The 26,650-nt window shown below is 46.4% G+C and overlaps 11 protein-coding genes across 11 annotated transcripts; 4 read left to right on the forward strand and 7 right to left on the reverse strand.

The window, feature by feature from the left end:
- Positions 1-14: 14 nt before the first annotated feature.
- IAQ61_011157 (uncharacterized protein) lies at positions 15-830 on the reverse strand (the record flags this gene model as incomplete). The annotated part of the gene is made up of 1 exon (XM_066099069.1): positions 15-830. One exon carries the CDS (start codon positions 828-830, stop codon positions 15-17), a length of 816 nt encoding a protein of 271 aa, XP_065950588.1.
- A 1,358-nt stretch (positions 831-2,188) lies between these two features.
- IAQ61_011158 (uncharacterized protein) lies at positions 2,189-2,398 on the reverse strand (the record flags this gene model as incomplete). The annotated part of the gene is made up of 1 exon (XM_003843658.1): positions 2,189-2,398. The coding sequence occupies one exon, from the start codon at positions 2,396-2,398 to the stop codon at positions 2,189-2,191; it is 210 nt and encodes a 69-aa protein (XP_003843706.1).
- Positions 2,399-3,730: 1,332 nt separating this feature from the next.
- IAQ61_011159 (uncharacterized protein) lies at positions 3,731-5,190 on the forward strand (the record flags this gene model as incomplete). The annotated part of the gene is made up of 2 exons (XM_066099070.1): positions 3,731-4,103; positions 4,157-5,190. The coding sequence occupies 2 exons, from the start codon at positions 3,731-3,733 to the stop codon at positions 5,188-5,190; spliced, it is 1,407 nt and encodes a 468-aa protein (XP_065950589.1).
- Positions 5,191-5,468: 278 nt separating this feature from the next.
- SAR1_2 (COPII coat GTPase) lies at positions 5,469-6,525 on the forward strand (the record flags this gene model as incomplete). Its single annotated transcript, XM_066099071.1, has 9 exons — positions 5,469-5,485; positions 5,536-5,585; positions 5,641-5,669; positions 5,729-5,781; positions 5,842-5,867; positions 5,924-5,935; positions 5,986-6,351; positions 6,405-6,435; positions 6,498-6,525. The coding sequence occupies 9 exons, from the start codon at positions 5,469-5,471 to the stop codon at positions 6,523-6,525; spliced, it is 612 nt and encodes a 203-aa protein (XP_065950590.1).
- Positions 6,526-7,739: 1,214 nt separating this feature from the next.
- IAQ61_011161 (uncharacterized protein) lies at positions 7,740-8,425 on the reverse strand. The gene is made up of 2 exons (XM_066099072.1): positions 8,028-8,425; positions 7,740-7,965 (listed from the first exon to the last, which is right to left on the reverse strand). The coding sequence occupies exons 1-2, from the start codon at positions 8,290-8,292 to the stop codon at positions 7,856-7,858; spliced, it is 375 nt and encodes a 124-aa protein (XP_065950591.1). The 5' UTR covers positions 8,293-8,425; the 3' UTR covers positions 7,740-7,855.
- Positions 8,426-11,529: 3,104 nt separating this feature from the next.
- On the reverse strand, positions 11,530-13,961 carry IAQ61_011162 (uncharacterized protein; the record flags this gene model as incomplete). Its single annotated transcript, XM_066099073.1, has 5 exons — positions 11,530-12,835; positions 12,893-13,305; positions 13,357-13,657; positions 13,753-13,801; positions 13,877-13,961. The coding sequence occupies 5 exons, from the start codon at positions 13,959-13,961 to the stop codon at positions 11,530-11,532; spliced, it is 2,154 nt and encodes a 717-aa protein (XP_065950592.1).
- Positions 13,962-14,935: 974 nt separating this feature from the next.
- Positions 14,936-15,347, reverse strand: IAQ61_011163 (uncharacterized protein; the record flags this gene model as incomplete). Its single annotated transcript, XM_003843665.2, has 2 exons — positions 14,936-15,031; positions 15,240-15,347. Coding segments are annotated over 2 exons (204 nt in total), but the record flags the coding sequence as incomplete, so codon positions are not given.
- Positions 15,348-15,723: 376 nt separating this feature from the next.
- Positions 15,724-16,391, reverse strand: IAQ61_011164 (uncharacterized protein; the record flags this gene model as incomplete). Its single annotated transcript, XM_066099074.1, has 4 exons — positions 15,724-15,749; positions 15,798-15,894; positions 16,210-16,243; positions 16,294-16,391. 4 exons carry the CDS (start codon positions 16,389-16,391, stop codon positions 15,724-15,726), a joined length of 255 nt encoding a protein of 84 aa, XP_065950593.1.
- Positions 16,392-16,417: 26 nt separating this feature from the next.
- Positions 16,418-18,256, reverse strand: IAQ61_011165 (uncharacterized protein; the record flags this gene model as incomplete). Its single annotated transcript, XM_003843666.2, has 3 exons — positions 17,470-18,256; positions 17,256-17,409; positions 16,418-17,202 (listed from the first exon to the last, which is right to left on the reverse strand). Exons 1-3 carry the CDS (start codon positions 17,785-17,787, stop codon positions 16,418-16,420), a joined length of 1,257 nt encoding a protein of 418 aa, XP_003843714.2. The 5' UTR covers positions 17,788-18,256.
- Positions 18,257-18,841: 585 nt separating this feature from the next.
- Positions 18,842-20,542, forward strand: IAQ61_011166 (uncharacterized protein; the record flags this gene model as incomplete). Its single annotated transcript, XM_003843667.2, has 4 exons — positions 18,842-19,046; positions 19,100-19,220; positions 19,289-20,329; positions 20,380-20,542. 4 exons carry the CDS (start codon positions 18,842-18,844, stop codon positions 20,540-20,542), a joined length of 1,530 nt encoding a protein of 509 aa, XP_003843715.2.
- Positions 20,543-21,486: 944 nt separating this feature from the next.
- On the forward strand, positions 21,487-22,828 carry IAQ61_011167 (uncharacterized protein; the record flags this gene model as incomplete). Its single annotated transcript, XM_066099075.1, has 4 exons — positions 21,487-21,666; positions 21,747-22,249; positions 22,316-22,383; positions 22,440-22,828. 4 exons carry the CDS (start codon positions 21,487-21,489, stop codon positions 22,826-22,828), a joined length of 1,140 nt encoding a protein of 379 aa, XP_065950594.1.
- Between the last annotated feature and the right edge of the window lie 3,822 nt (positions 22,829-26,650).

A 26,650-nucleotide genomic window follows, 5' to 3' on the forward strand; every position in this document is an offset into this window, starting at 1 on the left:
GCATGTGCGCCAGATCAACAATGTCGGTAAGCCGTTTGTTCAAATGGGCTTCCTGTGGGGTTCATGGTCAACACATATAACATGGGCAGGGCCAAATCCCAACATAGCCAGAATCTGCTTACTGTTGAATGAACGTCCAGAGTCATGGAACGGGAATGCTCCAACACAGTCGTGATGATCTTGGTGTCTTGCCATTCTAGGCCGTTGACAAGCGCCGTGCTGTAACCTTGTTGCATCAGGCTGTATATGAAGGTACGAAAAGTAGCCTTGTACTCTTCACGACGTTTCTCTATACTATGGTCCTCTTCTTGAAGAGCTTTCAGATCGTTCTGAAGAATGATTCGTTTTTGACTATCTTTGAAAGAGGCACCATCGTGACAAAGGACGAAGTAAATGTCAGTTGCCCTGAGATATTCCGCAAACGAGTCAGAAGATGTTGAGGCGAAGTGATTGATCTCAATCTCTGGAATGACTTCGGGAAGGTTGACTTTGAGATGGCGTATGATGGCTGCTCGTGCAAGCAGGTACTTCTCGCTAATTTCTCGCGATGCATCTTGGGGGACACATATGTCTTGGTGCTCATCAAAGAAGGCAATGTGGAAGTTGCAACAGCGTGATACAAGACCCTGCAGGAATCTCTCGACTGTGTATGAGGCATGGAGTAACTGGTAACCAGGGTCGAAGTCGATGTGTTTGTCGCTAAAGCAATGGAGAAGAAGGGACTCGCCGTGGACGAGGAATCGCTCACTTCCAGCAAAGTCGCCCACCAGGTCCACACGACGGCTGTAGAGCTTGGCGTACCATTCAAAAATCTGCTCTGCCGTACTCATTGTTCTGTTGTCGACTGGAGTTTTCGCAATACAGAAATTGGGGTATTGACAGTTGGCTCAGTGCTGAGCGATCAAAGTGCGCGTTCAGGTGAACAGAGGTTTACTTCGCCTCTTTTTCAAGTCTAGTAGTAGCCCTAGGCGCTATCAAGCTGCATTAGATAGCCGCTGGTGGCGGAATGTTTGTATCCTAGCCTGTGCAAGCGCACAAGAAACAATCCTCTCTGCTCTGGTGGGGGTGAGTCCGGTGAGGACTCTTTTAAAACGAGCTATTGTGTGACTTTGGATTCAGGCCGCCTGCGGAGCTGAGTTTGAACTGGGTTGAGAAGTAGATCAGTTGTCAAGTGCGGATGCACATGAGGTTGGATGGATTGTCGAGAGAGATGGTGAGGCGGAGTGTGGGTCTTTTGTTGGGCCTGGGACATTCGAACAAGCTGGAGGTGACGCGACCAGTGCGCGCTAGTACAGTAAGCGAACATTCATCAATGGAGGGGCAGCTGGGAGGAGCAACATACACCCGACGCTTATAAAGTCTGGGGATATTTTGGGAAAGTTGCAATGGGTCGTAGGGGATCATTCACACTATGCACAGCGTGCACTGACTGGCTCCTATTTGGCATGGTTATGTTGCTGCTACTCTACCTAGGACGCATCGCTATTTCGATGCCAGTCCGAGAATGTGATATCGAAGAGTAGACTATAACGTTGGAAATCGAAGCAAAACGCGAATACTGCTGCTACTATGACTACTATAAGGATCGCTCTCAGTTTTACAGCAATCAGCAATAGCAATGGATCCTTATTTCACTGGCATTTGAACTTATTGACCAATATATCCAGAACGCATCAACTTCAATAATGACGTCATGGGCGCAGTTGCGGCATGTCACACAGAGTATCCCACAAATTTCTCAATTTGACTATAACAGCGAGTTGCAAAAATAGTGTTAGGTCATCAGTTGATAGAGAGTTGTGCAATGTAATAGAGAGGAAGTATAGCACAGAGGATCGTGCCGAGCGGGATGTAGGGAACAAAGGAGAAGTACAATGTAGTCGAATGCCATATTTGGCCAGATGCTGGATTCTTCCTATAAAGACTTTGACAGCCGAATCTCATTGACAGCTCATCTATACTGCAACCTCGTTCCTAGCAATGGGACAACCTGGTCTTGTCTTCATGGTAGAATGCCCTTCTTTTACACAACCATCCTCAAGCACCTTTGAACCCTTTGGGGAATACTGTACCAGACGGCTAGTCGCGCAAATTCTGCGCGTTCGTGCTCAAGAGTGGCAATAATTGGCCTGGGATGTCACTTCTTAGTGGTGCCAATTTAGTAGATCGCGTCGTGCTTACCCCAGATTCAGATTTCAACTGGCGCAAGGGGGTCCATGGAGACAAGCCGGCTCCAGCCAGATGGACTTGGGGGAGGTTGAGGAGGAGGCGATGGTGGGTCATCCCTTGAGCGATCCTGCGACGGAACCAACGACAAGAAGCGGGTCGTGATACTCGGACAGGACTGCTGCGTGATGAATACGACTTTAGATATTGAGGTGGCCTCCATGACAGCCATGTCGACTATACTTGATTCGGGGAAGCAAGAATCAGGTGAGGAGATATGAGTTCAAGAGATGTCAAGGTATGTAGATTGAGCACAGTGAAAAGTGAAACTTCTGCAAGGAAGATGGCAGGATGCTCTGAGACGAGGTTGATGTAGTTTTACATAGTTTAAATAAGGCCAGTTGAAGATAGAGGGGCGAGAAATGGATGTCCTGCTGGCAAACCAGACAATCAATGACAACGGGCCGCCGGGACGGGCGGGCTCTGAGGATGGAACAGGGAGCCTACCTGGAATGGCATGCCGATTATAATCATGGTCGTACGCGCGGCATACGATACCCATCCCCGACCCCAGAAGATATTCCATAGGACATCTCAAGCGGTCAAAGCGGGTAAGGAAAACGTGGCAATGGGCAGTACCATCGACATTTGGACAAGATAGTATCTCTGAATCTACCCAGTTATGGGGAGACTCGTTGCACTAGCCACTAAGTGATCGCGTTAGAGCGTGTATGATACGGTTTGCAAAAGGCGGTCTACCTTGTCAGCGTTCCATGATGGTCCCCACGCAAGATCTGGCCTGCAGCCATGCGGTTCTTTCAGGGAGAAAGGGAAATGACATCTGGAAACTTGTGAAAACAATGCCGCCCAGAGAAATGAAGGCCTGAGGGCGCCATGTTTGCCGCCAGGGCCCCGGGGGGAGCAAACCACTGACTGGGCAGCTTCCACAGCCTCTCATTTGTGTGTATCAAGGCATTGAAGTGGCCTATTTGAAAGGGAGTATCCGGTGGGCACAGCAAGCGGATCGGTGTGCCATGTCGATAGGCTAGGTGGTTGGCTGGTAATGGAATCTAGTTAGGGTAGGCAAGTTCAGAAGCAGCGCGCCAAGACTTGACGCGGGCCAAGTGGACCCGACGCCCATCACGACGACTCACAAGGTTCCATTCCCTCCAGTGAACCTCTGCTATCCAGGCACCATTCCGTACTCCAAGCTTGCGCATACATACACAGAGCTCATCCAGAGTGGCCGCCCATCGACACATACACAGCCCCAATTCAACGCATCGCAAGCCCCTATATAACACAATATTCCTCTGCCTTGCTCCATCGCTGGACCTGAGTGAGATTGCATGCGCCCGTCCGCAATGTGCTTGACCTTCTGCTCGTAGGGCTGGCAATCACACCCCTCCATTCCCAAAACTCTGCGTCACCCGCCTGGTGATACCCTCTCGGTCCGCCCATCGGATCTCTCGCATATCCGCCTCACTGTGCGCTCGTCCTCTGAGCGTCCTCTCCGCCACGGCAGCCCCTACCCCGTGTCCCGTCGACTGCGCTCTCCAGCAGTATGTCGTCCGTCTGGAACCCCGACAACGTGCGAGATGTCGCTGAATCAGTGGGCATTGCCTCACTCGCCGAAAACGTCGTGGAGGAATTGGCGCGTGATGTCGACTTCAGATTGGCCCAAGTCTTGGAGGAGGCGCTCAAATTCATGCGGCACGGAAAGCGAACTACGCTGAACACCCTGGACATATCCAATGCGTTGAAAGTATTGAATGTGGAGCCTCTCTACGGCTATGAATCTACCCGGCCGTTGCGCTTCGGCGAGGCTTCACTGGGACCCGGCCAGCCGTTGTACTATGTAGAGGATGAAGAGGTGGATTTTGAGAAGCTTATCAACGCCCCGCTGCCAAAGGTCCCACGAGAAATTACTTTCACAGGTAATTTTCCATCACTGCTGATTTCAAGATGGGCACGCTCTAACGTGACACAGCACACTGGCTTGCCGTCGAGGGCGTCCAGCCATCCATACCACAGAACCCCACAACGAACTCCGCGGACCTGCTGCCCAAGGGCCCGAATGCCAACCCACATCTCGCAGCTGCCAACGGACTGGACAATGTGAATGTAAAGCCGCTGGTCAAACATGTACTATCCAAGGAATCGCAAGAGCTGTTCAACAAGCTATCTGGCGCCCTTACCGATGAGACCAACATCGAGTGGCAGAATGCTGCGCTTGCGGCCATATCTACGGAGCCGGGCATTCACCAGCTCACCACCTATCTCCTGAGCTTCATAGCCGAGAAGGTGACACATAATCTGAAGGATCTCTTCGTACTACATCAAATGATGAGAGCCACGGAAGCCCTTCTCAACAATCAGGCCATCTATCTCGATCCATACGTGGCTTACATGGTACCTCCAGTTCTTACCTGTTGTACTGGCAACAACCTAGGGCCCCGACCACGGCAGCAACCAACGAGTGCCTTCACTGAAAACGTGAACGGGGCTGCAGCCAATGGTCATGTGACTGGCCTCAAAGATCACCACGAACTCCGGGATAAGGCAGCTTCAATACTGAAGCACATCTGTAGAAAGTATTCCTCGTCAAACCAAGGTCTCAAGGCACGAATCGCGCGGACGTGTCTCAAACAGTTCATGGATCCCAAGAAATCTTTTGGTGCGCATTACGGTGCCTTGCACGCCTTGGTTCTCATCTTGGGCATTGACGAGGCTATGAAGATGCTCATATTGCCAAATGTCCAGATCTACAACGACTTACTCAAGGCGGGGCTGGAGGACGATGGCAGGCGGAGCGAAGCCGAAAGAATGGTTGGTCTATTCATGAACACGTTCGAGGCTTTCGCTGCTAGTAGGCGGCGTCTCGCATCGAATGAGACTGTGGACCTGAAGAGCCTGAGGGAACGGTTAAATGAGAGAATTGGCGATATTTTGACCGAGCAAATCGTGTCACGCAACAAAGTTGTCGAGGCGCAAGCAATCCTGGAAAAAGACATGAGTAGTTAGGCTGCGAAGCATGTTGCACACACAGCATGGGGCGTTCATGAGGTGTTTAACTGGAAGATACCATTTCTGTAGTCGAGCGTATGTCTATTGAAGTGCAAGACTGTTACTGTATTTTTTCTTTTGCTCAATGTACAGCCCAGTTGCCTCGCGCTTGCATGTGACGTCGTGTCGTGTCAGCTCGTGTGCCAAGTGCGCTACTGGCGCATCATTGTGTCCTGTTCCCCATCATTCTCCGTCATAGTAGTAAGTACACAGCCGACGAAATCCGACTTTGCGACATGTGGATCATTAACTGGTAGGGTTGGTCCGATATGCCAGGCGAGCTGCCGCTGACTGTGCTTCTAGGTGTATGTCACACGTCGCATCGCACGCGCGCAACATCCGCTATCCGCAATGTATATGCGAGTTGCTGATATCAACACGTAGTCTACGAGGTGTTGGCCAGCCTAGGTCTCGCAAATAAGCATGCAAAGCTGCTTGTACGTACCTATACAGTCAACTGTGACGGTGTACCAGAGCACTAGCTAACCTTGAACAGTTCCTGGGCCTTGATAATGCCGGCAAGACAACTCTACTTCACATGTTGAAGAAGTACATCAACTCCTCCACTTTACAAATGCGCTGATGGCTAACAATGCACTCCATGTGAAGCGATCGGGTAGCCGTTCTGCAACCCAGTATGTCCATTATCCCAAATACGTTACTATATACTCAATGACTAACACCCAGGCAGCTCTCCACCCAAGTATGCCTCCTTGCCCCCCTCCTCTTCCCCTCTCCCTAACTCTCTCCCAGCCTCCGAAGAGCTGTCAATTGGCAACGTAAAATTCACAACCTTCGATCTCGGCGGGCACGCCCAAGCCCGTCGTCTCTGGCGCGACTACTTCCCTGAAGTATCCGGCATCGTCTTCCTTGTCGACGCCAAAGACCATGAGCGGCTGCACGAGTCAAAAGCGGAGCTGGACGCTCTTTTACAAATGGAGGAATTAAGCAAGACGCCGTTCGTCATTTTGGGAAACAAGATTGATCACCCGGATGCGGTGAGCGAGGATCAGTTGAGAAGTGTTCTGGGACTTTATCAGACTACGGGGAAGGGCAAGGTACAGCTCGAGGGAGTCAGACCGGTTGAGGTGTTCATGTGTAGTGTTGTTATGCGGCAAGGTGAGCGAAATGTCGAATTTAGCTCAAAAAGGAAGAATGCTAACGTGCAACAGGATATGGAGAGGGTATCAGATGGCTCAGTCAGTACGTCTGAGTATGGCATAGTGCTCGTGACTATCGCAAACTAATTTGCCGGATATGAGAAGGGCATTCGACGTGCCAAACGTCCGCTAGCCAGCATAAGTCCTGTCAAATAACAATAGAAACAGAAGCATATGATTTGGACTAGTACATCTCGCCACTGGGTCTCACTCCCGATCATGCGACATCGAGGGCTCATGTTTTCTTCTCGGAGCCTCAATAATTCGTTGCATCAAATATGATCAACCACTCAATACAGGCATTGTTTCAGTCGTAAGTGAGTGGGTCGACTAATTGGCATCATAGCATCTCCCACTGAACATTCACCACCATTTCTGCCAATATCGCCAGATCAGTTCGCTGAGGCACATGACCCACGCAAAGACCTTTCACTGAACCCCATGGTTCATCTGGCTGATCAATGTCTCTTTACATCACTATTATGAGAATGGTCGATGGCGAGCGCCATAAAATCGCTGACAGTGATTTTGCAACGCCCTCAACTTCATGTTAACAAGATGTTCCCCCCTCAAGCACTTTGATCAACGATCTTTCCTGACATACTCACGCTCAACACCCCCTTATTGCATCAGCACGGACAACGCTTAGAAAGTCTCAACAAACCGAACAACCATAGCCCCATGCCACGAGTTCACCCCCATTCAAAAAGCAATTCAAGGTGTTGGTGGGGCCCAAAACAGTGGCATACTGATTACCCTACATAATTCCTCTGGCAAAGTTTACATTGAGAAGCGGATTCCACTCCGTCTTATCACACAAGGTGATATACGCCGTGAAGTCTGCGCCATGCAGCAATGCTCTGCACAACCACACCCTAATATTGTCCGGTTGATAACTTTTGAGCTACAGTCTCCTTATCATATCCCGCATGGCAGTCTCTGGCTGCAACACTGCGAGCTAGGAAGTCTGGACGCGCTGATGCTACGGTACATGCGACGTGGCCACCATCTCGCAGACGAGAGCTTCATGTGGAAAGTCTTCTTCGGCCTTGCACTAGCTATTGCCTATCTACACACCGGAAGCTCGGAGCAGGACACCCGTGAGCGTGCGCATGTTGGCAAAGGCGCAAAGATGGTTGCGGGGTGGAATCCCATCATCCATCGTGACCTCAAGCCCTCCAATAAAATTTTGTCCCTTTTGGATTGGTATAGTTCGCCGCTTGTAAGTTAGCGAAAAACAGTGTTTTCAAAGGGCTTCGATCATCACTCAATTTTGGTCCCTACAATAATGTGACATTATGAAACCCATCGCCATTTTTCACTAACATATGAATTGAAAAGTATCAGTGGCGAAGCAAAAGTTTCGTCATTTCGTAAATCTGTGTATGGTAACTCTGAATCGCCCTCTAGAAGGGATTAAATTGACATGTCACTACTCAACTGTCACCCTCAATCATCCAAGTCTACACGCATGTAACATAGGTGCTCACAAATGGAGCACTGCCAGTGACACATCCACCCACAAGAGCGGAATACGCCGTGCCGCTGCAGTCAGCCCCCGTGTACAAAGTCACTGTCATTGTGTCAGTTTGCAATTCTCCTCAAAAGCAGTTGAAAGCCAAAGTCTTGGCCTACCAGAGCATCCAGCAGCAGCGCTCAAAGTGATGTAGCTGATAATTGGAGGGTTTGTGCCGGAGCGATCGAGGACTTGGCATACATTCCCATTGCCGAAAATGGGATCCGCAAAGATGAGTGTCGAATCTGTGCAGCCAGGTCCTGAGTACTTGTTGCCGACTGAAACGAAGGACCCACCGCTTTGGCGGGAGTCGAAGGTCGAAGGTACAGCAGTGCTGATTGCGGCGAAAAAATATATGGAGAAGGTGGTGGTGAAGAGCATCATGGTTTGTTTGGGGTTTAAAGGGATTTAAGGAATTCGATTGAAATTCAGAGTGAGTGCGGACAATTTGAAAGCGATCAGGAGGAAACTTTATAGTAGTTTTGTCTTTCTTTTACTCTACCTGCTTGAGAGTCGTATAGCTGACATTGAGTGGAAGAAGTGTCTCAGCTTCTTTTCGTTTGGAACCCTCAGCTGATTTGACCACCCAGCAATTGTCCAATCCTGTGCATATGTTTTTAGTAGTTAAGCTTACTACTAGTCAGCTTTGAAGCCACAACATTGTAATCATAGATGTTTCCGCGAATGGTTACGCAGCCACTATTAATTATATCCTGTCAGACCTAAAAAGCTTCGCATACCGTACGGCTGAGGGTGCTTCCGCAGATAGCATTTAGTATAGTCTAATTAAGTAGGTTCAGGGCATATGCTATGGCAAAACATGCAGTATCTAACGATGAAGAGGGTCCAAAAGTAATGTGTAATGTGATCGTATTCTCCTAGTCTAGAAGCCTGGGAGCTACCGTATCTATAGACCAGCATCCCAAGGGGCTAAGCCTATTCAAGAGTCACACGTGACTGAGATATCTATGACCACAGCAAAACACGAATCTAAGCATCTTTTAGCTGCTTTATCCTCCTTTTTCTACTATAAGTCATGTTGGACCTTCTTCCTACTAGAAGAACTACCTGTCCTTTACAAGACAGTTTACGGCGAGCACTATTTATAGATTAAGTAATTGATAATAGGTTTACGGGGGAAGGGCCTTACGCATCGGATAAGCTAAATAAAAATAATTAGTTGCTGTTTTTAACTTTCTTTAATCTTAGCAGATAGGAACTTACACCTCCTTTACAATTAGGTAAAAAATCACTTGGTAACTGCCCCCCCTCTGTTAAGTCAACAGGGTTGTAACAGCTTCCTCGCCAGATAGGTGTAGCAGTTGTACTGCTCTCCCAACTAGTCTATGCTAGGGGTTAGAACTCTAGAAAAAAAAAGTTATAGTTGTTAGATTAACATACACAATAAGAAATATCAGTAATCTAGCTAAATTAGTACTTAATAGGCATTGTTAGGGATGAACAAGTACCGGCGAACATGTCATATTTTTGTCTGGAAAGGGTACTTCGTCGCTACTGGTCCACATTGGAACTTTGTTAATTGCAAGAGCCATAGAAAACTGAGCAGCAATAAGAAGGAGGTTCATAATTGTCGCTGGTGGGTATTGAGAATATAGTAGTTGGCTGAACAAGTAGGGGAGTGAGAGTTGCAGAAGTTCAAGTTTTTGCTTAACAATTTTGATAGGAAAAATGACACCTTTATAGTTATTGTCCTAAGAATTTGAGGGATTGGTAATTTTAGATATTAAAAAGATACACAGCAGGTTTACCGGTGTTGGCGGTCGAGCTTTTTGTTTCATCTATAGTTTTGAGTCTTTTGACCAGATCTATGGCCAAGAAGGTCCACCACAATTAATTCATGCATACTTAAAATAGAACGAAACCAGCGAATGTTACTCAAGCACAGCTGATTTAAAGATTTTTGTTTAACAAAAAGAGCGCTATTTAATCTAGTATGTGTTTAATGAAACGCGTCTGCATCATACATGATACGTGCCTAGACGCGGGCTTTCCTGGTTGCCAGAACAGGAAATGAGTACCGGTAAGCGATGACTGGAGGATCTAATAGCGCACGTGGGTCCTTTTGCTTATACTACCACTTGCGCTGATGCAAGGCACCGGCCTGGTATGTTGCAAGAGTTTAGTGGAGTATCGTGCTACTGACGTTATTTGTTACTGAAGGTGTACCAGTTCGCTTCTGCACCCGATCTGTACAAGCCAAGCAGACATGTTGTGACTAAATGTGATGATGCCGCACAATTTCAATGCTCAAGTTGCAGAGGATTATCTTGCATTCGTACGAGCATTCCCATATTCATGTGCGGGCTGGTCAAAAGCAAAAGGAATGTTATAAAATCATGCAATACCTGGATGAACCCGTAGTTGGTCAATGGCCAATACTTCTTCCATATGCATGTTGGTAGCGGCCGATGCTTTGACGTCACGGAGAAGTATGGAGGATGCTGATCAATTCTGCAGGTCATTTCCGATCATTCACCGCTCAGGTTCAATGCATGAGTCAGTAAAAAAGCAAACACAATCTACGCACCTTTCTACCCAGGTTCTGGGAGTCCTTTGGGTGGCTCGCAAACCCATGACAGTGACAAGAGTCGGGGGCGAATAGAATGCCTTGAAAGCTGGACTTTGGCTGATATGACACAAGGTGGCGTTTTCACCTTTAAACCTGAGATATCTTTACCTCAGAAGTCGGCCTGTGTCTGTTATGTAATGCTTTGACATTGTGTCTAGACTTGTGGACTATTTGGAATGGTACCCATTAATTGCACAGATTACTTAGTCATCTATTCAACCGGAGTCATGAAGATGAATGCGTCTACTGAGGCGTTGAACAATACTTTTTCGAAGTTTTTCTCATCATGAGCATACACATCCCGTGGATCTCATCCTATTGTCACCCGCGAGCAGAATTGCACCTTTAAGCAACAGTGGATGGTACAGAATAAAGAATACACGCATGACTTCCTGATCAATCCTTGAACCCGCATAGGGTGGTTCGAAAAGGAGAAATCAACAGTGGATCCCGCCCTCATCGAGGTCGTCGTCACTTGGCACCAAAGAATATAGCGACTAGGTATGTAGAGAGATAGTCTACTTGAGACCTGTATCGAATCTCACCATGGTGGCTTGCATTAAAATGCAGTGAGAGCATGCTGTCCTCTTGCGCTAGATCTGTGAGACAGGCCTTGAATGGATGACGTGAATGAACATCTGTGATATGCAGGTTGTTGCCATAGCGTTGAGATGATCCAAGGCTATACCGTAGGGTGTATTACATTTCTAATTATAAACTTGAAACGAAAGATTTAGTTCGGGCGGATATAGCGGCCGACACGCGCACTAACGCGGTGAACGTATACGAACAGACGTAAATTGTTCGGCTCAGGACCAGGAGATGTCTGAGTCAAGTGACTTAATAACACTAGACAATATAATAAGAAATATGCGGTATCTTTGAGTGAAGGAGGGGATGATTCCGAAGCGCATAGACTGTCACGTATAAAGTGCAAAGTCTATCGCCAGGGCCAACGCTATCAAAGCAATACTATGATGCTGCGACGCTGCCGTAGCGGCCACAGCGTCATTCAGTAGTCAAATCGGATTTTATAACAAGATCTGTACTGTCCTCGCGATGCTCGGTACACCCTGTGCGTTGATGGCAAAAAGATAGTACGCTCCTGGAATAAGGACGCCACTGTCACTCGGTAAAGTGACATAGTACTGTGCTTCACTGCGGCTGATGCGCGTCAGCGGCACACGCCTCTGATCGCTGTTGACAGAGTGTGTGACACTGCCGATGCGGACAAGTGCAAACTTCAGATCATCCGCACCTGTCCCTATCCCGACGATTAATTGTCCACCGACCTTGACGGTCGTGGAAGATAGTGTGGAGATAACAGGACGTGTCGCTGGTGTACCATTTGGATTGAACAAGTAAGGAGGCGAGAAGATCTGGCCATCGGCATGGTCGACCAATTTATTGCAGTTCACAGAGCTGGCGCCAACCCTGCCAATGTAACAGAGTCCACCGCCCCCGCTAAAGACACGGCCGTCTGAGAGAAGGATGCTGACCGAGTGATAGTTGCGGGGTACAGCTTCAGGAGCAAGTGTCTTCCATGTTTTCGTGGTTGGGTTGAAAAGCTCAGCATAAAGGACACCATCGTCGTCCGTGAAGACCATGGAGCGGCGTTGACCACCAGTCACGAGCACAGTACTGTCTGGGAGAACTACGGCGTTGGCAAAGCCGCGAGGGTAGGCCATGTCAGGTACACGCTCAACAGTGGCTTGGGCGTTAGGGTTGTTGATGGTGGTGATGTGGGCGCGAGCATTGGCATCTGAATTTGTATAATCAGGAGAGCCTCCTGCGGATAGGATCTTGCCGGGCTCATACATGACGAAAGTACCGCACATGGCATCATCAATGGGGTCGCGTATACCTGCAGCAGTTTGTGTACCCAGGCCAGAGGTACCATACCAGTTCATAGCTTTGCTTGGTCCAGCCTGGAAGACAGATCCATTCTTCCAGGCGAACAGCCATGCGTGGTTGTCTTCACGCCAAATACCCTCGGCGTCAGTCGTAAGCATGGGGGCAACCTTCGCATCAGGCAACGCAGTCCACCTGTTACTGGCAGGGTCGTAAACTTCGCCGTCCTTACTCCTGCGTGGACCCGAGTATGCACCACCAATGGTGAAGATCCGGTTGTCTGAGAGGGTGACGGAAGTCTGGTATCCACGCGCCATCTCCATGTCAGGCCCAGCCGAGAAGGCATTCGTCTTTGGATCGTAGAAGCTTGTCTTAGCCGCGTCCGAGCCGCCTTGAATCAAGATGCGACCATCTTGAAGGGAGCTGATAGCGGGGCAGAACATGTCGTGTTTTGTATCCGCAACGGTACGTGGGGACACTGCGCCACTACATGTATACGACCATCAGAGGATTGTCGAAATCGTCGGCGCATAACGTACTCACGAGTTGAAATTGTAATCAGCAAATTGTGTTCGCCCACCCTCTCCTCCAAAAGAGTCAGCCCCCCAGCTAGAAAATACAAGAAGTCTTTGCGCAGTTGGATTTTCAGGTACTACATAAGCGGCGACTGGAATGACTGGGAGACGAATAAGATCGGACCACGCGCCATTTGCCGCTGGAGCTGGGGGTACATATAGACGGATGACATCGAATCGCTTGTCAGTGGACCATATCCCGGTAGCTGTGCGAGCGTCTGCCTTAATATGGCAGATCTGACCAGTTGCATCATATACAGCTTGTACGCAAGTATCAATGGTCGAGCAGCGTTGTGCACAGTCATTGAGTGCAGTTACGCCGTTAAACATCTGCTTGCTTGGACCACGAATGTCGGTATCACGACAAATTTTGAAAGTTTTCTGCAATATAATGTCAGGATTGTTGATCTCGATGGTGTGATATGGACTCACGCCATTATTAGTGTAGGTAGCTTCATTGTACGGGCATCTGGCAATGTTGATCTGCTCAGCTTGAATAACATCGTAACGACCATTGTCCACCCAATTCAGGCCCGCGAAGGCCTTGAAGTGACAGTCCTTGGTCTGTGTATCGTAAACCGCTTGAAAGCAATTCATAGCCGTATCGCATCGTTGCGCGCATGCTGTGACAGATGCGACATTGCGGAGTATTTCCTGGGATCCGCCTGTCAAGTCGGTATTGGGACAGATGCGATAGCGAATGCCTGACGTGCCTGTGAAGACGGTATCGGCACTAGGACAAGCGTTGAGAGCGTGGACTGTGGGGAAAAGAGTGACTGCAGAAAGAAAAACAAGAGAACTAAAAACTGCCATGATGAAGGAGCAGACTGGTTTGACAACGCCTCTCCATTGTAGCCCAAGCTTGATATATATTCCTCTACATCTATTAGCCTCCCTCCCCTTATCTCCCAACTAGGCGAAAGTATGATAGAATTGGAACGCTAGAACGTACTTTCGAAGTCAATCGCAGAATGGGAAACCAATCTGGTAAATATACCAAGCCTAAGCCCAGCCCAGGCGCAGCCACATCTACGCATGGTCGTCAAGCCTCGTATCGTGGCAACCCTGTGATCGATCCGTCGCCAACTGGTTCCCATGTACCTGGCTATTCAGAAGGCCACATCGTCGATGGATCGGAGTTTCAGGCTGGGCTTCTTGGGGTACAAATACAGAGTAATATCGAAGAAGTTCCCCTTCTCATGCCCCATGCGGTTGTTCAATACGGAACAGAGTGGCGATAGTCGAATTATCGTAGCTAAACTCCGCCCGATCTGCAAAAGCCAACTGGTAAGTATGCCTTCATACCGTATAACGGTTGTGAGCTTTGGTAGTTGGTTTGGTCAAACTAAAAAATATTGAGTACCAGTATAATACTCAAACTCTCCTTTCATGACACCAAGATATCGGAGTCCGAGCGTAGATGTTAGACTCATCGTTTCAGTATACGATCAATCCACCCGCTCACAGACTACCATCGTGAGGAATTGAGGCTGCCAAGCTGGTAAAAGAACCGAAGGAAGAAGCGCACGCCATTGGCATGTACTGATAATTTGCCGCATTGCAGCAGATTTGACAAATATGATGATATCTTCTGCTTTGCAACGCGATGCAAGAGCTTCAATGGCCGAAGATGCTTAAATTCTGCGTATTTTACTCCAGTGAATGTCGCTAATGAGTGGGGAGTTGCCAATGATTCCGGCTGTCGGGGTGTGTCTGCAAAAGGGTTTAACCTTGAACTGGACACAGAAGCGGATACCATAGGGTACCACCGTGCCGTCCTGAGACGTCGTGTGGGCGTCAAACTAAGTCCGTGCGCATGGACAAAAGGGGTACCGTAATGATCGTGGAATTTTGTCTGATGGAGGAGATATATGGTACCGGTACCTATCATTCATTCGTTCAGAAGCGAAACAAACTGAGCTCTTCGGCTACCATGTTCTTCTCCGGGCCAGATCTTTGTTGGGGCGCCCCGATTCTCCGTCAAAGTAAGTGTGCTGAGGTAGTAAACATGTCACTGACTGCACCACTGTAGTTCAGGGGCTGCACCATGTTTTGTCTTGTCCTTGGCCGGTCGGTGGATACTGCTATATTGCGAGGATTCGATACACTGTTGGGATGGAGAGTCATGTGTACAAGGCTCTGTTCATGCAACTTGTCGGTGTTGGCAACAAGGTTACAGCTCCTCCCTCACGTAGTGTATATGCATGCTGCCTGTAGAATCACACCTTTTTTGTGTCTCACATTTGCGCCTCATTGGGGTCTTCGGTATTTTATCACCGTTCAAAAAGTGGAGATAGGCGCGGATGGTTACGCACCACGAGGATTTGGTGCTCCACGTTCTCCACCATGGCCTCCCCTCGCGTGTCCGCTATGCTATTCCAGGCACGCGGCGTCGCTTGGCGGATCATAGTCGCGTCGTTAGTCTCGAGTCACACAGTGACCCAGCCGAATACACTATTTGTGACGGTACCCATTCTAGTCAATGGCTTTATGGGAAAACACAGCCCTCAGGGTAAATATGCCATAGACAACAGGCCTTGCGTGTTGGACCTATGGTAGCGCGCGCGCCCTCGGTACATGGCGGCTACTCTTCAGCGGCCTCTACGAGTTCTAACCAAGGAAACTTGCTGACTTGCAGGACATGCAAGATATGCCGAGGCGACTAATGAGCAAGGTGGAGTTGAAGGAGAAAGGGTGACCATAATGTGTCTAAGAGCTGAGCGCTTGAGCCCCAGACCAGTGTTGTTGATACAAACACAGGGAGAAGGATGAGCCGTTGCACATGCGCGTATGTTGTTCTCACAGTGCAAGATAGGGCAAATATACTTTATATTGGTTAACAGTGCTCCGCACTTCAGAATGGATTTACTCACGTGATGTTGAACTGGTACACTTTGAATAGTCGTATTGTTTTTGGTTGAATTGATCGCATTTACCTGATTGTCCTTGCTCCGACTCCGCCACGGGTCCCTGAGCCACGTGTTGTTGCAATACCAAGCCCTAGAACGCCTGGCAATTGTTGTACCGATAAACTTAATAGTATCGATGGTGCCCCCTCTCCCCTGGGCTAAGTAATTCGACAATTCGTTTGGCTGTAGGCCGGTGTCGAAGGTTTCTTCGAGGTCAAGTTTCAGAATGCCTCGCTATGTGTGCAGCTGCACGACCATTCCTTTAACACATTTGAGCTTGATCATCGATTCCAGCCCTGATAGTTTATCCACATCATATGCGGAGCTCATGAAAGATTCTTAGATGAATGATTTTTATACTGGGTTGCATTTCTACGTTGCTGAATTCAACGGAGAACGGTATATGTACTCTAACTTCTCAATTAGCATAGTCATAGAGTGCATTGAATAGACTCCGGACTTTAATAATGAGTTGATGGTTCGTTTTATGGTTCGTTTCGCTGCTTGGTGCTTCGTTACATCAATAGCAACTCCCTTAACTCCTTCCTGATTGCCCATGGCTTCACAGGACGCAGCACTGAGGGTTAACGTTCAGCGCTGACGCTTGCCCGACGAATAGCCTCATGGCTCCCTTGTGTATCCGGACCAAGTAGTGCGCTTTCCTCGTCTGGCTCATCCTTGCTCTTTGCCACAGTTCCGCGCGGCTTCTGCAGTGCACTCCATAGAGTGCTTGCAATCACGATTGCACCACCAAACATGCTCCATGCACCTGGAATGACTCCCCAGATACCCCAGTCGAATGCAAGAGCGAAGATGATCTGAACATATAACATGCTCGTCGCTTTGCTGCTCTTATCAAGTTGAAGGCCGGCAGTCAGTAGAAACTGCAAAACAAATCCAAGCACACCCATCGCAACGAGCAATATCCAATCCCGTGCGGATTGCGGTTCTTGGAAACCAATGCCTGGAATCGCGAGGAGGGCGATGGTAGAGCCCACCGTGGCAAGAAGCGCAAAATAATTGACAGAAATCAGCGCATGTGCTCGATCTCCAATCACGCGTATCATGGTGTACGCTCCAGAAGCTCCAGCAACACCTAAGATGGACACAACGATAGCAATAAAGCGTTGCGCAGGAGTGACTTTGTCGATACCCGAGGGTTTCTTGGGATGAAGCTCATCGTTTACCTCACCAAAGAGCCATGGTGGGTGCGCGATGATGATTACTCCCAGCAGGGCGACAAGGCCGGCAATAAGTTCCTTTCGGGTGAAAGTCTGCCCTAGGAATACCGAGCACGCCCAAGCTGTAACGATGGGAACCAAGAATCGAAATACCGTCGCTTCCGCCAGAGGCAGATAGTGGACAGAGTCTGTATGTGACCCATGAGCTTTGGCCCATGGCCGAGAGCAGTGGCTGACTCACAATATAAGCAATACAGACCACCAAAGCCAAATGACGCGCGCAAGATCAGCCATCCTCGCACACTACGAGCACCAAGTGGAAAGTCGGGAACCTTCTTCCACCACATGTATGCGCTGCTCAAGATGAACGTGATGCCCATCCGTGCGACGATTACCTATGACAACGTGTGAGCTGCCTTGTCCGTGAAGACGTGAGAGCTTTGTAAGGTAATTACCTGGAAGGGATGGAACTTGGTTTCGCCCTGTTGAAGAAAGCGGGCCATAGCATCCATCGAGGCCCCAGCCAGCTCCGCCAGAAGTATAAGGCATGCTCCTTTGTTGTCGTTCCATAGGGACCGCCACATGCTGGACTTTGGTGGTGAAGAGTCCGAATCGAGCGTTTGCGTCTCAATAGCTTGGTACGACATTCTGCAAATAATACATTCAAGTGGTCGCTGTGCAATTTGAAGCGGTGTAGTCAAACACGTCCTGCAAGTAAGTCGAGTGGTAGGGAAAGAAGCGAAGATCTTGCTCCAGGCCCACCTTGCGCACATCTTTACCTACCGGGCCCGGTACCGGAAACGATTCCGCTCATGTTCTCTCCCCAGGTCAGACGACAACATCATCTGCAACCTACCCATTCAACGTTGGGAGACTTGTGGACTTCTCCGCGTGTATCTAGGCATTTCATGGCTCCTCCTTTCCGGGACTTTTCCAGTCGTTGATCGTGCATGCTTGAGGGACGGTACTGGTATCCGCTCCGCCCGTAGTACCGTAGGTAAGGGTAGTACAGCAGCCACGTGATGAAGGGATCCTGCTGAAGTGGATCGTGCATGGCTGATGGATTGAACAGTGGTTTCGTTTGGTGCGCTCATGGTATCGTAGAAAGGTTCGCCATTGATGTCGCGGGAACACTGATGGCCCTGAATGACTAGGTATAGGAACCAAAGTGAAGGTCTCCCCTTTCACGATGACTTGGCCGGCCCAACGACGAATACAAGCAAGCGCAAGTGGCAAGCGCATCAGCTGGTTCTCGAAGGATTCGGATGAGGTAATAAGGGCAGATGATTTCCGACGTAGAGAGCGGGCTTGCAGCACCGAACGTGTCCCCTGCCGAGAGCGGCTTGCTCAGAATCTTGCTGGTACAATGAAAAGGCCGGACGCCGATTGGAAACCTTGGAAAGTGTTGATGGTCTCGGCACGGGATACCGGTACCTCACCTTCAACAGTACGGTACAAACTGTGCCACAGCACTACATACAAAGTACACATGTGCACCTACCGTACCACCTATGTATATAGGCATTACACGACTCACTACCCGAGTGGAACCCTGGTCCAGTGGCGGCTTCGACCGCCTCTTCCGCGATGGCGTGTTAGCCCAAGGGAAAAGCCAGCCGGGGGGGCTTCCCACTTGGACAGTCAGGGTTGTGCGATGGTTAACTCTATTTGCATGCTGCGCCGACAAACTCATTCCGCGATTGGGTACATGCATGTGAAGACAGCCAACCCCATTTTCCACGCATGCGACAACATTCTCCTATCCTCTCATCTTTTGGTATCATGGCAGTACAAGACCTGTTCTCGCTGTCGAGCTCATCATCCATCATGGCTCCTACGATCCTTGGGTTGGTCGGCATCTGGATAATCTTCAAACTCCTGCAGGCTCTCTATAACATCTCACCATTGCATCCTCTGAGCGGTATTCCTGGACCCAAATTGGCTGCTGCAACATACTTGCCAGAGTTTTATCACGACGTTGTGAGATTTGGAGGTTACACCAAGGAGATCAGGAAGTTTCATGCCCAATATGGTAAGTTTTTCCATGTGTTTTGCTCGTCGAGAAAGATTCTGACTAGTACCTAGGTCCAATTGTGCGCATAAATCCAAATGAAGTGCATTGCAGTGATGTCGGCTTCGCCGATGAGATATACGCTGTGGGTGGTCGAAAGCGGGACAAGCCTCTGCACCAAATCAATGGTTCGGCGTAAGTGCCACCTCGTATATCCTCGCAGCTTTTTGCATTGAGCATCTAATGTCTAAATTCACCTGCAGAGTTGGTCAATCAGGGTTTGGTACTGTGGATCACGACCTCCATCGGCTGCGACGTATCCCTCTGTCTAAGTTCTTCTCCCGTGCTATGATTTCTCAGCTTGAGCCTCAAGTTCATGGCCTTGTCCAGAAGCTTTGTGACAAGCTGCTTGCACAAGCGGGAGAAGGCAAAGCTTTTGACATCACCACAGCATACAGCTGCTTCACATCGGATGCAATTTCAGGCTATTGTTTCGGTGAATCGTTCGGTCTGCTGGATCAAAAGGGCTGGTATCCCAACTTCCGTGAACCGACTCTTTCGATCCTCCGGCCAGTCTTCATCTTTCGCTTCTTCCCATGGACCAAAGCTAGTATTGGATTGGGCAAGTATCTTGTCAATTATATGCCTAAAGATATTGCACTACTCGTGCGTACGCTGCAGATTGATCTGCCCAATCGAGTACTAAAAGCAAAAGCTGATCTAGATGCCGGGATTCAATATGAGCGACCTACAATCTTTGGATCCCTGCTCCGTTCAGACCTAGATTTACTTGATAAAGAGCCACAACGCCTGGCTGATGAAGCTGCGGCGGTTGTTGGCGCCGGGACTGAGACCACAAGTTGGGCTTTGTCAGTCATCACCTACCACCTTTTGATGGCGCCGGCTATTCTACAGAAACTTACTTCTGAGCTGCAAACTGTGGTGGACAACCCACGGAAATCGCCACCATGGCCCGTCCTCGAGACTTTGCCGTACTTGGGCGCTGTGATACAAGAAGGGTTGAGGCTCTCCTATGGTGTGTCCAGCCGCACAGCTCGTGTCCCAACCGAGGAAAATCTTTTATACCGCGGAGAATGGAACAAGCGGTCTGTCGAATACGTACTTCCCCGAGGCTATGCCATAGGCATGTCCGCTTTTGTTACGCATCATGATGAGAGGACTTTCCCAGAATCAGAGTCGTTTATTCCAGAACGCTGGTTAGATGAAAATAATCAACGTAGAAAGGATGTTGAGAAAGGAATGCTTGCCTTCTCCAGAGGGAGTCGGTCCTGCTTGGGCATGAAGTAAGTCCATCTCTCTCGTGGAGGCCGTCTCAACTAACTTTGGGTACAAGTCTTGCTCTGTGCGAACTCCATCTATGTCTTGCGGCTCTGGTACTCCGTGTTATCCCTCATATGCATCTTTCTGACACGAGCGAGGATGATGTTCGATACCACCACGACATGTTTGTACCCTGCACCAAGGATAACAAGGGCGTGCGTGTAGTCATTGAGTGATGAATTTTTTCGAGTCATTCAAGACACGGTTATTAAGCCTGGCCTGCGCTTGCATAGACTTCAATTACAAAGGATTACTAAAATCTGGTCATCAAACGTGATAAACTTCATCATCCAATGACTAAAAAGGGGGCCATGACTTTGACACTGTTGACTGATTTCGCTGGCGAATGCTTGCAACACTCTACCAAAGAATACACATTCATTGGCCAGTCTCTCTGATTTTGTGTCGGTAAAATCTGTCCAGGGCGTTTTGATCGCCACTGTTGAATGAGCACTTCTCAATGTTCAGCTCACGCCAAGATTAGGTACTATTAGGTAGTCAGTACAACTGACTCGGATCCCAGTACCCGAGCATATCCTGAACGCGAGTCATGGATACACATTAGGATTTCGAATGCAATGATGATGCCGCGGGAGGGCGCCTATGACTTTTGTAGTGCCTTGGATTTTCAACAACGACGATCCAATGGGCTGCTTCTACTGCGTTTCATCGGGACGCGCTCCGCCATGCCACCCGTGACGAGACGTCGTTGACCTAGCGGCCGCTATTCATTGCCTAATTCAGGACACTGTGCCGGTATGGTAATAGTGGGTCTATTATGTGCGGCACAGTTGGTAACGTCGAATTTAGGAAGGCGCAACAAAAGTCAAAGCGAGAATGGTTCTTGAAACTTGGGATCATTCTTACCGTACGCAATGCAAGGTTCTTTTCGCTGCCTTATGCCGGCCTCGTCTCCTGTCCACCTGTTCTGGGCTTCTACCAGGTTACCGGCAAATCTTCGACTCCACAATAAAAGTGCACGGTGACAGAAGACTGCGATGAAAAGTGCCACTTCTGCAGCCGACTGTTCCTTCTTTTAGGTGAAGGCATTCTCCAGGCTGGCGTTGCTAGCAACTCGAGGTCGCAAATCCCCCAGAGCAGTACGATAGTTCAAATGTCCATGCCTGGGCAAATCGATCCCAATCAGACACTTATCTGGCCGGATGGTCTACCGCTAGCAATCTTGGTTATATCCTCAGCCTTCTGGATTCTTTCGGCCATAACTGTAGCTCTTCGTACATACACTCGATTGGCCAAGGGAACATTTGGCCTCGACGATGCATTCATCATTGCTGGTACTGTAAGTTTGCTCCATCTCGCTCGACCTCACAGCATTCAGACGCAAGGGATATAATGGGCACTGGCTAACGCGAGCTTTAGGTTGCGTACACAGCCGCGACCGGCCTCGCAATATATGGTGTCCTTGTTGGCCTGGGAAGGCTTCAGGCAGATTTGAACGCATGGCAAAGCGCTGAAGCTCTGGAGTACTACATTATATGGATATTGACCTACGTTCTCGCGCTCGCCACAGTGAAGTCCTCGATTTGCATTACTATCATGCGCATCGCTTCCACAAAGCTCAACCTTCGCATCACCGTATATGTACTCCTGGCGATCACCTGGGCTTCGTTCTTCGTCACCTTTGTCGGCACCCTTACATACTGTCGTCCCGTACAAGCTATCTGGATGCCTCAACTCATCATCAGCGGGAAAGCCACTTGTGCGCCAGTGGACACCTTCGTTGTCATTGGCCACGTCGCAACAGTTTCGACAATTGTCACAGATCTAGCTCTTGTTGTTGTTCCGGCTATCATATTATGGAATACGCAGATGAAGAAACAGGCAAAGCTACAAGCATTTGGCCTGCTTTCCTTTGCTTCGGTGTAAGTGTTTTCTATGGCACAGAATTTAATTTCCAACATATTGACGCTGCAACTAATGATACAAAGTGCATCTATCATCACGATGGTTCGTATACCTTATGTCAACAAATTTGAAGGGCTAACAGACCTACAATGTGAGTCATGTTTTCTTAATACCAAGTAAATCGCAAATACTGACACTTTGCACTAGTCTGGGTAGCGCACACAATGCTATGTTCGAACATTGAAACTGGGGTAGCATGCATCGCTTCTTCAGTGCCCTCATTGCGGAAGTTTCGACAGGAACATGGTGGCAGCAGCTCAGGTCCCAGCAAACGATCAGTGCCACAACGCCCTAGTTTCTTCACCGTTGGCAGCCAGCCACAACGTGGAGCTTTTAGCCTGAACAGTGCGCATGATGGAACGTCGGACGAGGATTTGGAGAGGTTACACGATGGCTCATCCGATCGAAGTCAGGCTCCTTTTGCGCCTCAAAACAGACAAGATAAGCAAGGGTTTGATTTCGAGCTGAAAGACTTGCAAGATGAGCAGAGTATATACCACACAGGCGTATCCGCTAGCCGGACATCAAATCATTGAGTTTGAGTCAAATGCACAGTAATACGCTTCACAACTATCTTACCAATACCATCGAAGCTACCTGTTCGATAACAACAAAAATTCGACTCATTATGTTGTGGTGAAAGTATGGATATGTCAGCGTTTTGAAAGCAACGCCTCTGGCGATAGCCAATCAGAGGCAACATAGGTGCTCGGCTAGCGTGTAACGTGATCCACCACCGAGCGCCCACCCCCACCGAGCGCCCACCAACACCAAAATCCACCACCCACTAAATGAGGATATTGCGCCACCTATAATAGCTATTATTATAAGATTTCTTAGAGTCGCGATTATTAGATCTATTAGAGTAGATTAAATATTTTAGATTATATAAGTAGCTTTTTAGGGGGTCTAATTAGGCGCCCACGCTATAAAGTTACCTCTACTACTATATCCTCTTCTACTAGCTCCTTATTAACTACCTTAGCTAGTATAATAGTAGGAGGCTTAAGGATTTACCTCTTACCTATTTAGGATATTTTAATATTATTTTAGAGTTACTTTTCTAGTTACTTAGTAGTTTTCTACTTATTATATATAGTAGCTTTTTAGGTAGCTTTCTCCTCCTACTCTTTCTTAGTAATTACTTAATTTAGGCAACGCTCCTCTATAAGTTAAGCTTTAGTAAGCTTCTATTACTTATAAAGCTTAATTACCTTACTTTTTTAGTATTATAGCTCCTATTCTTTAAGGTTCTTTTACTTCTAAAGCTTAAACACTTACTCTACCTTTAATAGTAAAATAAATTAGGTACTACTACTATAATTATTATTAGGGGGTAATAATAGAGGTTTACTACGCTTCCTACGCTTCTTCTTATTAGCTAGGGTAGCCCTTAGGTGTTTATTTTTATAGTTAAGTAGAGTATTTCTTACTAATATAATATAGATTATCTAGCTAAGCTTCTTTAACTATTTATTATAGATATTAATTATAGTATTATAGAGTAACTACTCTATCTTTCTCTAATTACTTATACTTAATATTAAGGTTATACTATTACTTAAAGAAGGCTAGTTACTATTATTTATAGGTGCTTTAAACCTTAAAAGGATAATATTAGGGTTAAGTAGTAAGATACCTATTACTTTAAAAGCTATTAATATTAGCTTTTCCTTAAAGGTATTACTCTATACAGCATTAAATAACTAGTAGAAATCCCTCTTAGTAATACTTATAAGCCCTTAGGAGCTATCTAGAAAACTAGATAGTTAAGCTTTATATAAAGCTATAAAGGGAGCAAATACTATAATATTAAGTAGCTAAAGGGTATAAGTACTATAAGGGGGATATATTATAAGTAGGATCTTATATTTATTATAGTACTTAATAAACTCTATTATTATATAAGATCTATAGCTATTAAGGATAAGGAGCTAGTATAAAGTACAAGTGTTGTAGGAGGGATATTAACTAGATTACGGAGCATCTTGATCTAATTAATCCTGATTAATACCCCTGTATAACCCACTATCTAATCAACTGCTAGCTTACTACTAAGTGCCTAACAAAAAGCAGGAGCTCTAGTAAGGAAGGTTTACTAATTATTTACCTTCTAGTAAGGGTAGCTAAAGCTCTATATATATAAGTACAATTATAGTAAATATAATCTAATAATCTATCTCCTAAATTATTCCTAACCTTAGTAATCTAAATTTCTATAGTTATAAGCCTAGTTTACGCTTTACCTTATTAAAGATTATCCTATCTATTTAAGTATATTATTTAACTTAGACACTAAGCTAGTAAGCTTTACTCTTTCTTTATACTATTTCTTAAGTAGAAGCTTACTTATTACTCTTCTACTATAAGCAACTAAATCCTAAAGGGGTATATCCTACTTACTAGATTAACTAACTAGCCTACCTAGTATATTTAATTTAGATACTATACCCTAACTAAAGGGATCTAGGTAGAGGTAGACCCTAAGGCTTAGGACGCTAAAAACCACTTTAAGAATAGACCTATTAAGCCTAACATGCTAATAGATATTATACTATCTAACAAAACAAGCAAGCAGTATAAACTTAAAATAGCTTAGTACTAAGCCTACTTATTAGATTAGGTATTAAAGTTATTAGTAATCTAGAACCTTTTTATATAGGTTAATAATATAGTAGATTAAGGGATCCTTACCCTAGCCTATATAGAGCTTGTTAATCAAGGAAGAGTAACCCTCTAAGCACTTATCTAAGTACTCTGCAATAACCTAGCGCTAACTAATTTAAGTGCTGCAACACTAGCAAGATTGCAGTATAAAGCTTATCTTGCTAAGGTAAAGATAAGTAGCTAAGACGCTAATTACTAGTAGAAGGAGTAGACAATCCTATATACGCAAGCTAAGGTATACAACGTTCCTAATATTAAAGGATAGCTTCTAGTATAGGATTATCTTAAAGCTCTATCTACTAGGATCTTACTAGATTAGGGCTAAACTATGTTTTAAAGGATTATTAAAAAGTTAGTAATAGGAGAGCTAACTTATAACCTCCTATAGGTTACTAAGATCTATTTATTACTTCTCTAAGAAAACAATATAAGATTAAGCTCTAAAGGTCCTGGAGTGTTTGCAATAATAGGAGCTCCACCTTCTAACTAACCTAAGAAGGAGTCTTTATGTCCATGCAGTAGATCTTACCTATAGAAACCTCCTAAATATAAAAACATTATTAAAGCTTAGACTAATACAGGTAATAAGCTTACTACTACTTAATAATTAGAGATTAAGAAAAAGATTAATAGGAATTAAAAATTCAAAGAGTTAAGAAAAGCTCTAATTAAGTCCTATCCTATTAATTAAGATTATAGTAGTAAGGCAAGCGCGATTACCTATCTAGGTAGTATCTAGGTAGCACTAATTAACCCTATATTAATAGCGGAGAAAACAAATAGGATCTATTTAACTATAGACTTTAAAGCTTACGCTCTATTAAAGAGCACTATCTTTAATAATAGGGGTGTAGTGCACCTAGTTAATAATATAAGCTACCTAGAAGAAAGCTTATTTAGATTAGTTAAATATAAGATAGTTAAAGCAGGAACTTAAGCTTTTCTAATCTTAGGCAGAGGGACTAGAGTAATCCCTAATGCTCTTAATAGACTAAGAGGTCTAAAAATAGAAGATTTAGTGCTTACTAACGTGGTATTAGTAGAAGGTTTTTATATAAATATTATATTAGAAGCTTAATTACTTAAAGTAGGAGTTTAGTTCCTTAGGCTAGATACTACCTTGCAGTTTAGATTATTAGGAAAGAGCGTTATATTAGCCAAGTTACTACGCAAGTTTAACTTAACTTTCCTAGAATACAAGCCCTCTACCCCTTATTAAATAATCTAAAGCATAGTGCCTAAATAACCCTAATAATCCTAAATAACTTACCTAAGACACGATAGTAAGGAGCTTTAGCACTAATAATTAGGCTATTTAGGACCTAAGGCGCTTAAAGCTCTAGTTAAGTTAGTAATAAATATTAGGATTAAAGGAACTCCTAGGAGCAAATACAAGCACTACGCTATTATATATACCTAATAGGTTATATTAAGATAACTAAGGGAAAGATTACTACGTCTATACTACTAGGTATTATAGGATCTATTTAATATGCTAACAGGTATAGCTTATAAGCAATAGATCTTAGTATTAAAGTGCAACTACTTAGGAAAGCTTTATACCTATCTACTACAAGCCAAAAACCTTAATAAGATTATATAGGTGTTTAAAAATTTTAAGAGCTTAATACTTAACTAATATAAGCTTAGTATAGTTAAGATTATACAAGATAATAATATTGTAACGCTCC

Source organism: Plenodomus lingam (assembly GCF_022343315.1).
Source record: "Plenodomus lingam strain CAN1 chromosome Unknown scaffold_20, whole genome shotgun sequence".
NCBI classification, from domain to species: domain Eukaryota; kingdom Fungi; phylum Ascomycota; class Dothideomycetes; order Pleosporales; family Leptosphaeriaceae; genus Plenodomus; species Plenodomus lingam.

Bases quoted from the DNA above. Each gene is read 5' to 3' on its own strand.
- IAQ61_011161 (XM_066099072.1), bottom strand. From the start codon at position 8,292: ATGATGCTCTTCACCACCACCTTCTCCATATATTTTTTCGCCGCAATC. The intron at 7,966-8,027 runs GTAGGCCAAGAC...ACACAATGACAG, and splicing joins CGCTGCTGCTGGATGCTCTG to TGACTTTGTACACGGGGGCT.